This window comes from Numida meleagris, unplaced genomic scaffold, assembly GCF_002078875.1.
Source record: "Numida meleagris isolate 19003 breed g44 Domestic line unplaced genomic scaffold, NumMel1.0 unplaced_Scaffold218, whole genome shotgun sequence".
NCBI classification, from domain to species: domain Eukaryota; kingdom Metazoa; phylum Chordata; class Aves; order Galliformes; family Numididae; genus Numida; species Numida meleagris.
The window spans coordinates 659,787-675,397 of record NW_018363981.1 but is presented as its reverse complement, the minus strand read 5'-3'; the positions used below and the strand labels follow the sequence as shown (position 1 = coordinate 675,397).

General features: G+C 39.8%; 1 protein-coding gene across 1 annotated transcript in view; it reads left to right on the top strand.

Moving 5' to 3' along the window:
• Window positions 1-1,229: 1,229 nt before the first annotated feature.
• ADCY1 (adenylate cyclase 1) overlaps window positions 1,230-15,611 on the top strand; it is a 166,165-nt gene continuing 151,783 nt past the window's right edge. Inside the window, exon 1 of the mRNA XM_021382384.1 lies at window positions 1,230-2,291. Within this exon, the coding sequence (XP_021238059.1) occupies window positions 1,623-2,291 (669 nt within the window). The 5' untranslated portion in view covers window positions 1,230-1,622. The remainder of the gene's footprint in view (window positions 2,292-15,611) is intronic.

The following is a 15,611-nucleotide window of genomic DNA, read 5'->3' as shown; positions in this document are numbered from 1 at the left end:
TATATGTGTGACTTAAAGGAATTTATGCACCAAAGTGAACAAGGGGATGTATTTTAGTAGCCTTCCAAACAATTTGGAGATATTACAAAATAGAGGAAGCCTATATTTATTACATTTCATTTCAGTTAAACATCTATTCCTGTCACCAGCATCTAGGCATCACAGGGGTTACAGAAATCTAAATAGTAGCTACTTTTTACAGTTCTGCAGCATATGAGGGAATAATTCACAGGCTACAAATCAGTCTCAGAATACCAAAATGAGATTCAGTGGTATTGCATTGTATTATTTGATGGCAATTTGGCAATAGTACTATATGACAGTGGCATTATAAACAACACTACAAGCTCTTTTCAAAACAACACTAAGATTCCCATCAAATTCTTGATGAGGCACGGTGCAGTTCTGTGCGGGATGAAAATTAATTCCTGTCACAAGAGTAGCCCTCCACAGCCACTGTCTGATTTGTACTCCCAGAAGTGCAGAAGCACACATAGGAATGTGCTTTCTCAAAGACTGTCTCAATCACTTTACCCAAATATTTTAGACTCTAGGAGGCAAAACCCATAAAATCAGCATGTTTATTCACGCATACAAGGCTTTATTTCTCAAAGGAAGGAGGAATCACATATCTTCATACATAATATACTAATATATCTACGTATATTCACACATATTTCTATTTTTGCATGTTGTTTTTCTATAATTCTATATCTTTTAATAGATGCGCAAGTGGGCAGAGAACACAAGGCTGTCAGGAAGCAGTCGCAGCTCTAAGGCTTGCACGGCTGCCGCGACGCAGAGCCTCGGGCGTTCCGCGGGAACAGGCGGTCATCGCGCAGCTTCCGTGCCGGGTCCGCGACGTGCCCGGTTTCTCGAGCGAGGGGCGCGCAGGCGCCACTCACTCCCCGGCCTCGGTGAGATGCTCTCGGACGTGAGAAGGGAATCGCCCTGCCTTTTTCTGTCTCCTGCTTTTTCTCCGGCCTTGCTGCATTCCTTTTCCTCCGTTTAGCCCAGTCTCCTGGCTGGATTTCATTTTTATCTCCTTGGGCTTTTTTTGTTTGGGGTGTTTTTTTTTGTTTTTTTTTTTTTTTTAATATTTTTTTAATGTTACCTACCCCTGGGAGCCCGTTTACCACCCGCTCTCCGTAGGTACTGCTCCTCCATACAGCGGTATTAAAAGGGAGACCCGCGTGTCGATTATCCCCTACTCCCTTTCTCTCTGCTTCCACGTACCCTCTGACCCCACCCGTCACTCTGCTCGATTTCAAACCTTCGTATGGTGTTTTGGTGTCATTAGGAGATTAACATCCGTGGAACACCAGGAGAGGAGGAGGAGGGGGGAAAGGAGAGAGAGACGGCACGAGTGAAGCTGTCCTCCCGCCGCCCTAGCCATCCTCGGCTCCTCGGTGGCAGCGGAGGGGGCGTTTTCAGGCGCCGCTGGCTGCGGACGGCGGCTGCGAGCTGCGCCCGGTGCCCGCAGCCGCGGAGCTGCGGCGGCGAGAGCTGGCGGAGGACCTGCGGCCGCGGCTCCTGCTCGCAGCCCCCCTGTCTTTTATGAGCAGCGAGGCGGAGGAGCGGCAGCGGGGGACAACAGGAGGAGCATTTCTTCCCCGGGGTTTATGAATGGCAGTGATATGGAGGAAATACCGTTTCATAAAGTCAAGACCAAGAGGAAGAAGTGCTTCCACTGCTGCTGCTCTCCGCCTGCTGCCGCGGTGGCGGGAGCGGGAGCCAGGCTGGGGGAACCTCCTCCTCTGCTGCTGCTGGATGCCATTGCCTGTGAAGACGAGTTCGACTGCAAGGAGCTGGAAGCTCTTTTCCAGAGCTACAACCTGAAGCTGGAGCAGAAGTCCACCCTCAAAGCGCTGGCCGTTCTCATCGTGCTCACTGCCAGCCTGGCCCTCATGGAGCTGCTCTCTGGACCCAGCTTGACCATTTCCAAAGGCTCACACCCGGTGCACTGCATCATCTTCCTTTCTCTCTTTATCGTCACTAATGTCAAGTACCTGCAGGTCACCCAGCTGCAGCAGATCGTCAAGCTCACCTTGCTCTTTAGCTTCACCTTCTCCTTCCTTTGCTGCCCCTTTTCACTAGGCGCCTACGGCATGGAACCCCCCAGCGCCCCGGAGCAGGGCATGTGGCAGCTCATGCTGGTCACCTTCGTTTCGTACTCACTCCTGCCCGTCCGGACCCTGCTGGCCATCGTTTTCGGGCTCGTGGTGTCCGTCTCCCATCTCATCGTCACTGCCACCTCCGTCAGCACCAAGCGGCAGCGGCTCTGGAGGACGGTGAGAAAAGGCCGGGCTGGGCCGGAAACTGCAGCAGGGCACGGCCGGGCGGTGCATGCCCGGCAGCTAGCCGGGGAGGTGCCGAGCAGCGCGGTGCTTTCGGGGGCGGCGGGGGTGCACTCCTCCTGCGGCGCGGCCAGCCGGAGGGTGCACTGGAGAGTGCCCGAGGTGTCACTAGCGGGGAACGGGGCAGCGCGCCCCAGTGCTTCAAGCGCTGCCTATAATTACCGAAAGTTTCCGAGAGACAAGGGGATATGGGGATTCCTGGAGAATAGAACTCTCGTCTTTGTAGCTGTGAAGAAGACGAGGGCTGGGGAAGGGGAGCCGGCGGCAGCATTTGTACACTGGGGCATGCTCAGGTGCACGTCATGCACAGTCAGTGCAAATCCAGTACATATAAACATACTTGAGTCAATACAAACTTGGAATAGACAATAAGCTGTGTGTGCTGGTAATGCTTTTTTTTGGTTCGTATGCCCTCTGTATATAAGCCTTGGAGCCTTCATGTCCGTAGCTCATCTCAGGAGGGCTATGCAGAATCGATCCAAAATACGTGGGAAAGTTGAAGGAGGAAACCCACCTCATTGTTCTCCCAGTGAGCCAGGCATTCCCATTTTACTTTCTCCGTGGCAGCTGCTGCCCCCTTTCCACAGACGTTACCTGGGTAATGTTCCTTACTAGGAAGTGAACTTCCTAGCAATTCCTTTCCCTCTCTGAATTAATCCAGAAAAAAAAACTCATTCCGCAGCAAGGATCTTCGGAAATGTGCTTCTGCGCTCTCTTCTCCCTCCCCTGAGTAGCTATTTATAGCCCTGCAGGGCTTTCTCCAGCTCCAGTGGCCTGATGGGCTTCACCGGCAGTGGGAGGAGAATGAGAGGATGCACGTATAGGAAATGCTGGGCCTGGGAGTCAGGGTTTGCTGCTTAAGGCCGTATTATATGGTGACTGGGAGAGAGAAATTAAAAATTTTTGTGCCCTCTTTGGTATTGCATTGATCTTATTTGCCTTCAGGAGAAATACATGGATTCTGGGGTGTAAATTGGTGTTAAATATCAAATTAATGCATAATTTAAGTACATGGTACATTACTTCTGCTAAACTCTGACATTATTGTCTGTGGACTGATAAGACTGTGTTGTGATGCTAGGACATACATGATGCAGATCTAAACATTGCAGTAACATTGCAGACTCGTACACCTTTGTGCCCAGAAGTGTAAATTCTCCTTCCTCCATATGTGCATATGTGCCCTATAGTGGCATACATACAGATACTAGAGATACAGATGCTGAGACATATAGGATTATTTATGGCTTCATGCTGCTGAGCTGCTAGGCAAAATAAATTGTATATTTTAAAGGGGAAGAGAGAGATAAGCTGAGCTTTATGATTTACCCAGATAATCTGATGGTCTATTTTTAAATGCGTGATTTAGAGTTTCCATGAGGGGGAGAGCTGATGAAATGCAGAAACACTAAGAGGAGCCTTCTTTAGAAGCATACAAAAAGATACTAAAAACACTAGAATGTATCTCTTTAGGTAGGACTGGAGATAGCTCTTTTTACTAGAGTGCTAGTTAGTCTTTGTGGGAGTCCAGGCTATCCTTGCTGCCCCAAAACAGAGACAGGTTTTCTTTTATACTCAGTGTGGCTGTTCTAGATGAACGATATAAAGAAACTGACAATAATGTCTGCTCTCTAACTTATCTAACCAAGGGCTTGAAAATGAACAATTTTAAAGGAAGGAAATCTGCTATCTTTCTTTCTTTGCGCTAGTTTAAACTCAGTTATTGAACAGACAAGAGGGTGTCTTAGAAAAGCATAGAAGTATTCAACTAGCTACTGATGTAACACAAGTACATTTCTTCAGCACCCTCTCCTTCCAACTGAAGTAATTTCAGTAATTTGTGTGCAATCCTCTGAACAGTACATTTTGCTGATAACAGGAGGCTGAAACCAGCTCCAAGTCAAGTGAAATAACTGGTCTGTAAACTTCTATCACACAGAATTGCACATTCTTTTGTTTAATATTTGCAAGCAAAAAGTCTTCTGATTTGAAGACAAACCCCATGTGTGGAAGGGACCCTTCTCTTATATAAAAGTTGTTTTTTTTCTTTTCCAAAGAAGAATTTCAAAACACTTGAAAATTTAACAGTCATGTAGAAGCCACATCATCTGAATTTTATTTGCCCAGAGTGACAGAAGCTCAGTGTTTTTTGTTAAAGGCTAGAATGTGTGCTGTCTCTCAGTCTGGATCTGAATTCTATCACTGGATTTTATCATGACCATCCTTATACTTGAAGCCACTTCATGCAGTCAGCCTATTAAGGAGACAGGGCAGCTGTATGCAGAGGTGCAACTGCATGAATGCCTGTGCTCTTTCTCCCAGCTGCATGCCCTCAGAACTCAAGTGAAGTGGTGAATTTCAATTGTTAAATTAAAATCTATTGTATCCAGAAAGGCACAAGCACCAGCACCAACCACTGAGACCAGTGTTCTCTTAAAGAAGGCTTTGATTTTTGGATAATTCAGGCAGGGAACAGATTTGCATATTATTTAATTTCAGCTTTACAAGAATGCTGATCTAGAAACATCCACTGAAGTTTAACTTTCAACTTCAAGCAACACCAGGTGTTTCATTGTGTTTCAAGTTCAAGCCATTAAAAAATGGACTTGGGTTATGCTATATAAGGAACCTCTATATGCAGATCTTTGAATGTCAAAAGAAAGCCTCACTGACTTGTGAGCATCCTGTGGCATCCTTAAAATTAACATTCATATAAATATACAAACACTTCAGTAGTTAAAATCAATAGCTCAGCTTAGTGTGAGAGAAGTTTGTTATGAGGTCCGTGTTGTAGAGCACATATGCTTTGAGCATGAGTGGGCGGTCTGTGGAGATCAGGGTCTCCTTTCTCACAGCTCTCTCCATCATGAGATATCATGTTATCTCAGAGTTGAGACACAGGAATGTGGAGAAGTGAGAGGAGAGGAAGGAGGTAAAGGGAGTTGGGGGAATAATGTGGCAGAACTTGAACTGCTTCTTTCCAGTCAGTGTCTGGTTTTTACCCAACAGGAAGATTCTAATATGCTAATCTGTGTTATTTCCTGAGGGAAATGTAATAATGGTTAAAGAATATCAATCATTCATAAAGTATTGTACACAACCTTGACCACAGCTGAAGTAGGTTCATGGCAAAAGGTATGCTGACTTCACAGTTGGTTTTGTGTATCATGTTTGACATAATGGTGAGGACTTAGGCAATGTATATAACTGATAGCATGTTAGGTGGACTATTTCACTTGATTTGAAGTCATCAACAAGATGGTCATGCCATATCTTGTCTTGGGCAAAAATGTGAGGAAGCAGTCACTGGAGGCTAAATCTAGAGATGAAAGTTTAAGAACTTGGAATCTAGGTTTTTTGTTTGTTTCTTTGTTTTTGTTTTTTGTTTTTCCCAGCAGCTCACAGATGTACATGAGGTACTTCAGAGCAGTTACAGAAAACCAAAACCCTGCCCCAAGGAGTTTAATCCATTTTTGTTGTGATGCATCAAGTGAATGTTAGATACTTTAAGGGCAGATGGAGTATGGAAGGCAAAGGCCGCTCACAGAAATTACTCAGCTGTGGCGTATCCACAGTTTTGTGACTTACTATTAAATAACTGTTTTTTATCCCTCTAAATAGTGTCATCTCCTTCTAAAAATAATAATAATAATAATAATAATGTATGGATATCTCCAGAAAATTCAGAAGCAAATAATAAAATGACAAAATGCCATCACACATAACATAAATCTTCATGAAAGAAAATCTCTTGTGAAAACGGAAGTTGTATCTTGAGTAGCGAAGAGCTGAAGAAATAAATTGCTATCAGAAGTAGTGAAATGATGTATTGTTTTCAGTGGCGTAGAGAATTCAAAGTTGTAAAAATTTTTTCTGGCTGCATTTAAAACTGCTTTGATGCTTTTATTTATCTATTTGTGTGATTAAAGCTTTTAATTTTAGCAAGTAACAAAATCATAGCTAGAATATGAAAAGTGTGAAATGAAGGGAACTGGTAAGTTATTTAAAATAATTTGTATTATAACTAAATTTAATTTGGCACCTTAATTCTTTGCAGGTTGGCACGACAATTATCTGGAATATCTCTAGGAATTGTCATATCATTGTATAGTTAATCATTTTTATTAGTACTTGAAACATAATTAATGAACACATGGCTGACAGAACTCTTTATCTCCACACCTGTTTCTCACACACAAGGCTGAGTCTAGCAGCCTAATAAAAAAGGCTGCAATTGAAAGACAACTCAGCTGCATTTCATTCTCTCCTCTCCTCTTCCCCCCCCCCCATCTCTTTCCCTCCCCCCTCCTCCATCTGTTCTTGTCTTCCCTCTTCTTTGTTCTTTTCTGTTCTGATCTTTTCCATCAGTTTATGCCTTCTTAAGTGTTGTCACAACAGTTATGTGGTCATCACTGACGTGTGGACTGATATATGAGTATGGAATAAAATTAGCCCTGATGTCATCTTTTGTAAAATGTAACTTAACTTTTCATTTCTTAGTTAGTCACATTTGTATTAATTTAGATTTATCTTATTATTATTTAACATTGATGTTATAGAAATGCCTACAGGTATCAACTTTGATTAACTTCTCAATTTACTGCTTGTTGTACCAGTAAACAAATAACAGGCCTCTATTAGACATGGCAAAGAAAAGGAAAAAAGACTAGAGATAGAGAACCAAGATAACATTCCAAACCTCAGAGGTCAATCAGTGTAGACTGCGAGTCTGCTGACTTCAGCTGTAGTTCTTCAGGACAAGGATTTCATAAAGATGAGAGACTTAGGCTTCATCTTAAGCATCACAAAGTCCCAAGAAAAAGTTTAAAATGCTTCCATTTGCTCAGGGCTGAACCATTCTTTTCAAGTACTTTGAGATGAATCTTTCTTCTGGTCTCCATGACTTGGGGCAGGGTAAAAGAATTAGGAGATTCATGTTATAGTTAAATGGCACATGTTTATGAGCCACTTAAACTTTTAAAAAATGTATTTGCCTCAGGAACTTTATTATTAACTGTGTAAAATGTTGATAAAAAGTAAGTTTTGTTTATTCAAGGCAATGGTATGAATATATACCAGCAAGAATAGCTATTCACCTGTATGTTTTCCAGTAACAACTGAAATTGTTTAACTTCTACATGGGCAAACTAAAGCTACAAATACGTTTATGAATAATTTTTCCATCACTTTCTAGAAGAATCCATCTATAGTTTGTACATTTTAATAGCTATGGTAAATATATATCCCAGGTATAATGCTGAGATACAGAAATGGACTCATGGCATAAGTGTATTGTATTTTAATTCTGAAACTGACATGTAGTTGTAACACTAAGCAAGGCGAAATCTGAAATAAAGAACATGGTCCTTAAATACACTTTTCTAAAGAGATTGTTGTAATTTCTGTTTGGTATTTCTAAAGAAATATTGACAGCTGTTTTAGATTCAATACATTAGTTTCCCTGTGTAGAGTTTGGACTTCCTTTTGCTGCATGACATAAAAAGCACAGATGTAAGATGAGTGTACCCAGCCAAGTTGAGAGGGAGCTTGGGCGAGTCAGAGGTTAGTGAAACCAAAAAGAGCTTGGTTTCACTAGGTTGATCTCTAACCCATGATAAATGATGGTAATTCCCAGAAGCTGCTTCACAGAATTCTGAGGAATCTTGCCATGCACATTACTGCCTTTTACCTGTATCTTTGTGTTTGGCAGCACATTCTTGAAGCATCAAATCAAATTGATCAAAGAATTATATGCAAAATTTATGTGAGGAATTTAGGTAGCTTTCTTTTATAAAATATTATGCAAAATTTCCTTTTCCTTTTTCTTGTCTGCTGTCATTTGTGAAACTTCCACTGTGCTATTTTAATATTGCATTTGAATATTGCAAATGCTAACCTAAAGTATGCAACTGCCTACACAAAGACAGAAAAGATTTATTCTGAAAATTGTTGAAAGAAGTACGCTGCCTGATATCTATTTTTTCTCTCTTTTTATCTCTATTTTTTTACTTTTTTTTCCTTTTCCTCATTTGGTTTTTCCCTTCCAGAGGAAATGACTCAGAAGCTTCTACATTTCTGCATTCTGTCTATTTTCTTCATTAGTGTTCTTGCACAGACTTCTCACAGATTTTGCCTAATCTCTAAGCATCTCCAAAACTGGAGAGATGTCTCTTTTTGATATACTTTCTTGATTATCTGCTTGTACAAGATCCTCAAGCGAGGAACTCATTTTGATGCAGCTTTTATTCCATACACCTTTCAGGAGTGAAAATTGATGTGGAAATGAGAAAAAAAAATCAAAGGATATTTCTTTGAGTGTTCTGCTTCAACCTGGAAAAAGCACTTCACTCAGTCACTTCAGTTGTGAGTTTGCTTGACTATGAATATCAAGATTCCTCCTTAGACCATTTTTTCAGTATCTGAGTCTAGAAAAACAGTTGGAAATAGATTGACTCTTTCTGCAGCATTTTGCACAATTAAATTTGTGAAATTCTGATAGTGGCTGAGAGCTTGGTTTGTTTGTCAGTGCTGAAAGGATTCTTCTGAGAAATAAAGCACTCCCTGCACCTAATATTATAAGCATTTTGTCAGTTAAGTGTTTGAACTAAACTCAAGTATTTCTGCCTGCTTAATTTTAGTTTTATTAATTTTACGCTTTTTTTTTTTTAACGTGGTCTTTTTTACTCTATTACACCATAGGTCCTAACTTTATGGAGGTTTCTGAGTGAAGTCTCAGAGTCATTACTGAACACAGCAAATAGACAGACTGACAATACTTCAACTGCTAGTGTTCCCTTTATTTCTTCTTCTGTTTAGTTAGAAGTTCTTTGTGTAACCCTGATGAACAAGTGAAACATCATAAGTGTATTACTCTTGACTTTCTGTGCACAGTTTTACAGTTTTTGTTGCTGTTTTGCTTGTTGAAAGATATCATCAGCTAGGAGGGAAAGAAATGAAAAACATACACATATATGGACAAACAAAGAAAAATAAGCCACGCTGTTTAACCTTCTTGAAGTGAAAGGTGTTGTTTTTTTGGGAGTGGGGAAGAGTAACTACTGACAGTTCTCATCTTCTGAAGCTTTGATGCAAATCTTAAAAGCCTGTGGGACAATACAAATTGTGGCCCTTTACTAATATGGTTTCCAGGGCAACCAAAGGGCCTGCTGTTTCATAAATGCTGTGCTTTCAAGCAGAAGCATTTGTCTGTCAGTTGGAAGATTATTTTACATTTAAGCACATTCATTTTAAAACCATATCCCTTCAGGAAAAAATACCTCTATCATACTAATTTAGGTCAGGATTATTGGAAAGTATGGCAACGAAATGTGTTTTACACTGCTCTTTTAAGTGAGGTTGGGTAAATATGACTAGAGTGATACAAGAAAGCTGGAGAATTTCCATGAATGCTGTGACAATCCTGCATCCAAAAGGCGCTGACATGCAGCCCCTTCTCAGTGCCCCTTCTCTGTTGCAAGATCACTATTAATTCCAGGGAAGGCTTTGTTGCTGTTTGCTTATGAAAAGGGTGATTTTTGTTGTTGTTGTTGACAGGATATATTTGAGTGGTAGCTGTACTATGAAAAAGTTTATACTTTTCTATGACACCAACACGTGTACTTTCCATATGGAAAACATGGTTCTGTTTATGAGCTCGATTCAGAAACTCTGTATGCACTCATATACCACTTAAATAACATCCTCTTTGAACAATTTAATCATTTTCAGTGATCCAGCACCATTTTTTTGACTCTTGGGCTTTGAATCAAATTCTTTGATTTGCATTGTGATGATATACTTTGCAATCTGATCACAGCATTACAAGCTTTTTTTTTTTTGCATAGTGACTTGGCTAGACTTAAATGAATTGTCGATAGGTTGAAAACCAATCAAAGATGCAGAAAATGATTTGAATATCTTTTTAACTGTGCCTAAGGCAATTTCAGTATATGCCATGTGATTGGTCCTGATGAGATTTAGAGAACAGGTTAAATACTGTGGTAATATTATGGTTTTCTTGTGCAATTGAAGAGGTATTTTTAGGCATAGCAATCTTGGAAAATGAACCAGATCTTGTCCTCAGCTGTATCTGCATAGTTCTTCCTGATTTCTGCATCAAATGCATTCATGCATATCTGAGTACTATACAAAACAATGACCTAGATTACAAGCTTGTTTTAATTATGTGTACTCAGTTTAGTATGTTTTGAAGAGTTTCACTAATTTTAAGTAACAATGCAACTTTTACACAAGGTTAGGGACTCCATTATTTCCTTTCTTTATCTGTTGTTTTTTTGTTGTTGTTGTTCAGTGTCCATGCTTCCATCCATCTATTCCTCTTTCTCTCTTTCCTTGCTTTCAGTGCTTTATCTCTCCTTCTAAGAATTTAGGGGAAATTAACACTATGGAGTTTTTTCTTAATTTATTTTCTTCCCTCAGGTACAAATGTTGATTTCACTCTGTTCACAAAGGCTTCTCAGACGAGTAGCACACTGGAAAATCTGTAAAGAACTGTTCAGGGTGGAACCTTTGACCTGTAGGAATGTGTTCCATGTTTGAATTCACTGGGGATTTTAATTAGATATTTCTAAGGAAAGGTAAGGTCAGATTTCAAAATTTGCTCTTCTATGGTTTTTTTGTTTGTTTTTAATTAAAGTAAATTTCTAAGGCCTGAATGAATTACTAAAGTTTTTGGTTTAGCACAAAGAAGCAGTGACCTACTAAGATCTCATTCATCAAATTGGTCAGTAAGTGAAAGGACATTTAGATAAAGATGCATGAAGATATCCTCTACCCTCTGTTTTGAGTATCCTTAACTCATTCTTCCCTTTAGAAATAATTTAATACACAGTGATGATGATATTCTTTATTGAATACTGCATTATCAATATATTCAGTCAGACTGGAACTGTGAGGCACAGATCCTCACAGGTATATGCGTTTCAAAGCCCACAGGTTGGACTTAGAGATAAGGCATGTATATATGTACATTGCTCTGAAATTACTGTCTCCATTTCAGTGGAAAATGCAGATAAAAAGAGCACAATAACACTATTTGATAGAGCAAATTCTCAGCTACAAAATACTCTTTTCCAGCATAGTCATCACCATTACCTATGCATTTTCACCAGTGATGAACAAGAGCCTGTATGCTGTGCTTTTAAAAACCTTTATGGCTGTCTGGAATGTGGCTTGTCTTTCATGTTGCTGCCACCACTGCTGTAATGCACCAACCACCACCTCACTGTGTTAACATCCACTTTTTGGTCTCCATAAACATTCAGCAAGCATCTGTGAATGTCAATGCGTGCAACTTTTTCTGCACGGAGTATTTCAGTTACAGACCTTTGCTTCATATGTACTTCCATGTCAGATGCCATTTTGTCACACTGCCCCTCTGCTGTCATCTGTGGCAGAGCAACAAAATTTAACGGAATATTGTCAAGAAGGTCCATCTTCTACTGCCGTACCACTAACATCCACCTCTGAAGTTGCAGACCAACATAATAAAACAGGAGGCATTATTTTTGGAGCAGTCTTTGTACATATGTGGATTTACTTTCAAGTCAGCCCATGGTTGGGCTGTTTTCAGCTGCTTCATAGTATTCTGCACAACCGGGCTTTTCGTAGATATTACTCTGAAAGCCTTGGATACTGATGGAAGCTCTGGTTCATAAAGAAACAGATTCTAAGAATAGGCAGAAAATCATATATATATATTTTTTTCCAGTACAGCTAAGAATCATGGACTCATTAAGGTTGCAAAAGATCTCTAAGATTATCTAGTCTGACTGTCAGCCCATCACCACCATGCACACTGTACCATATCTGTAAGTGTCACATCTACCCTTTTGAAAGCCTCCAGGGATGGTGTCTATATACCCTGGGCAGTGTATTCCAATAACTCACCGTATTTTCTGAGAAGAATTTTTTCCTGATATTCAATCTGAACTTCCCTTGGCGCAACTTAAAGCCATTATCTTGTCCTATCAATAGTTACCTGGGAAAAGATGCTAACTGCTGTCTCTCTGCAATCTCTTTTCAAGTAGTTGTCAAGAGCGATAAGGTCTCCCCAGAGCCTCCTTGTCTACAGACTAAACAATCTCATTTCCCTCAATCACTCCTCGTAAGACTTGTGCTCCAAACCCTTCATCAGCTTCTTTGCCCTTCTTTGGTCATGCTCCTGGGCCTCAGTGTCTTTGTTGTAGTGAGGGGCTCAAAACTGAACACAGAACTTGAGGTGCAGCCTCACCAGTGCCGAGTTCAGAGAGACCTCCCTAGCCCTGCTGACTGTCCTACTTCTGATACAAATGAGGATGTCGTTGGCCTTGTTGGTCACCTGGACACACATACAAACCCATTCTGGAAATGTCTTAGATGTATAATTCAGTTTGGACTGAAACATCTGAATGGTACCTGTTCGTGCAACTCTCTATGATCTCAGCATAGCTAATCCTCTGAAGTTAGGTGTTAGTTCCTGCAATGCTGAACACAGCAATGCAGAAAGAACTTTGAGAGCTAGACCTTTTGTATAATGTAGGAAAGTTGTGGAAGCTTCACAGGACGTAGTTCCTGCTCCATGGCCATTTGAGTCATGCTGCTGTACAAATAAGCATCTTCATAGGGACCCCACGCTGGTGATTCTCTAAATGTCCTAATGAACACTGTATACTGTAGATCCAGACAGTGTGATATTGGCTTCTGTTAATTATCAGACTGCAGCAAGATGTTATGTTTCAAAGGTCAATATAAGAACCACTGATACCAAGCAGACAATCAAAAGTGCATACTAAAATTGTACCAGAGTAATTGTGCAACTGTTTGCTCAGGCACAGCAGTAGAAACTTACTGATAGATAATTAATTATGGGAGCCTATCCAAACAGGAGAGTTTTATGTATATATTCAGCAATTAAGGATTGCACTTTATTTCCTCATCCAGAATATATTTACCGCCACATCTCTAGTGTCTTTTATAAACCAAAAATCTACACTGTAATCTTTTTCATTTTGTTAATTCTGTGACTGATTATAAGTATTTATTGAATAAATTTACCATGACTGAATTAGTACTGAATTGGTACTGAAAATATTAAAAAAGTAGACTTTTACTGTGGCCATATGTTCAGTAACAAGAGAAATATAGCTTGCTACGCTGAGCTCTTATGCAGAGGAGAAAGATACAATCAGATGGAAGCACACAGATAAGTGCTATCTGTGTTACCAGGAGAGATCTCATGGCTCAGCTATCATGTGGTTGTAACTGCAGAGCATATGTTTTTGTTCTTAATCACACTGATGAGCACAACCAGTAAAGCTTCAGGGCTAGGGATTTCCAGAGCATTATCAATCACTGAAGACAGAGCATATGAGAAGCACATGCAAAGTTTTCATGCTAAGGAGTCTATTAAATCTGTAAGGTGTGGCTGAGTTAAGCTGGTATGAAGACGTTCTAAAGATTAAATGAGTTTTTAGAATTTTCTTTGGCTCTGCTTAAAAGCAGTATTATGGCTCTTGTACACCTGAGACAAGAATGTTCCTTCAGCTATGATACAGAAGGATGAAATAGTCTGTAGGCTGTCTTAAAATAGAGGCTGTTCTTTAGTTGCCTACTACTTGATTGTGTAAAGCAACACTCTTTGTATTAGTAACCCTTATGAAAATCAGTGTCATGCAGAGAAATATAAGGGGAAGAGAGAGAAAGGCAGAGTTTAACCAGACAAGCAAATCAACACCCCAAACCCTTCCATCTGTCTTTCTCTAATACCTTTTTAGCACTTTTTCCAAGAAAAGTAAATTTAAAACAACAACAACAACAACAAAAACCACAACAAAAAACAGCAAAGGTATGGATTGGGTTTTCTTGAGCTAGGCAGTGTACTAATGCAGAACAGAAGGATGGCTCTTCACACATAAATATTACATTTTTCGGATTTATAATAAACAGTAAATGTTAAGATTGAAATACAACAGCAATCAATGATAGGAATCACAACATTAAAGCATTCACATAGCCTTAAGTTGTAAGTCTGTACCTTTTGAAATAAGCTGATTTCAGGGAAGGTACAGAACTGTCACCTGTGTTCAAAATCTGTCTTCTGGAAATAATTCTTACTAATAATTGCTAGTTATTGTGATAGCATGTCCCTTTACCTACCTCTGAAGGTAGCTTTTGGGTCAGTTGATAGTGAGTTCTTCTGCTCATCTTGATTAGTTTACTGTGTGTCTCAGGCACTGATTTGTTCCATGAAGTGTTTCTCCTCACAGCTCAAGGAATGGTCACAGCTGCCTGTATTAAATAAAGATTTATAGAGCATAAAGTGAAGGATAGGAAAGGTGAGCTCAAACTGAAGAGAGTGTAAGAGATGCATCTAACAAGACAGCTGTGTGTTAGAGGACTGCAGTGTTCTGCTGTTTTTCTGCTTGAGATAAAATGAACTTCACCTCAGGTATTTTCTTTGTGTACAGTGGCTACAGGAGATATTTACTCATCTTTTAGAAAAGGGGAGTCTGCCTGTGCTTCATATATGTGACTAGGGAATAACTCACTGGATTTGTGTCTGAATATCTAGACTTTCATATCATGTTTATCTTCATGGAGATTATGATCAAGTGTACGGTATTTTTAATTAACAAATAAAGTTTTATTTTATGGTTCATTATCCACCTACAATTTTATGTTTCCATCAGCAGGCCCAGTGATTCTGTCTGTACAGATTTTACTGATGCCTGTGCTGTTGGTTGCAGGCTTTGGAAATTGTCCCCTACTCCCTTATATATATATTTTTTTTTCTGTTTCCCTTTTCTCTATATCACAGTGGGATGTTGTCTCAGAAAAGTGATCAGCCTCTCAAATTATGTCAGGCTATGAGAAACCATGCTTCATGATCTAGAAGGGTAGCACAGATTCCAAAGAAATACCAAACTTTCACAAAACTACGAGTCTGCTAACAGACTAAAATAGTTCTTTTGCATAACTAGTTCTATTATGAAAAATGTTTTCCAGGGAACCACTCCATAACAGTATCAGCTGTAAAAAAAAGTCCCAAATAGACAAAAAAAAAAAAATAGAAAAGAAAAAAAAGACAATCTAAAACAAACCAAAAGTGTCTTAATTATAGATAAATATCAAAAGCATACCTGGTGGTAAGCATATTGTTGCTTTATTTTATTTTATTGGTTTGTTTGAATTATTCCTGGTTTCACAGACAACTGTGAAATGATGAGTAACTGTAGACTCTAAATTATCTTAAAG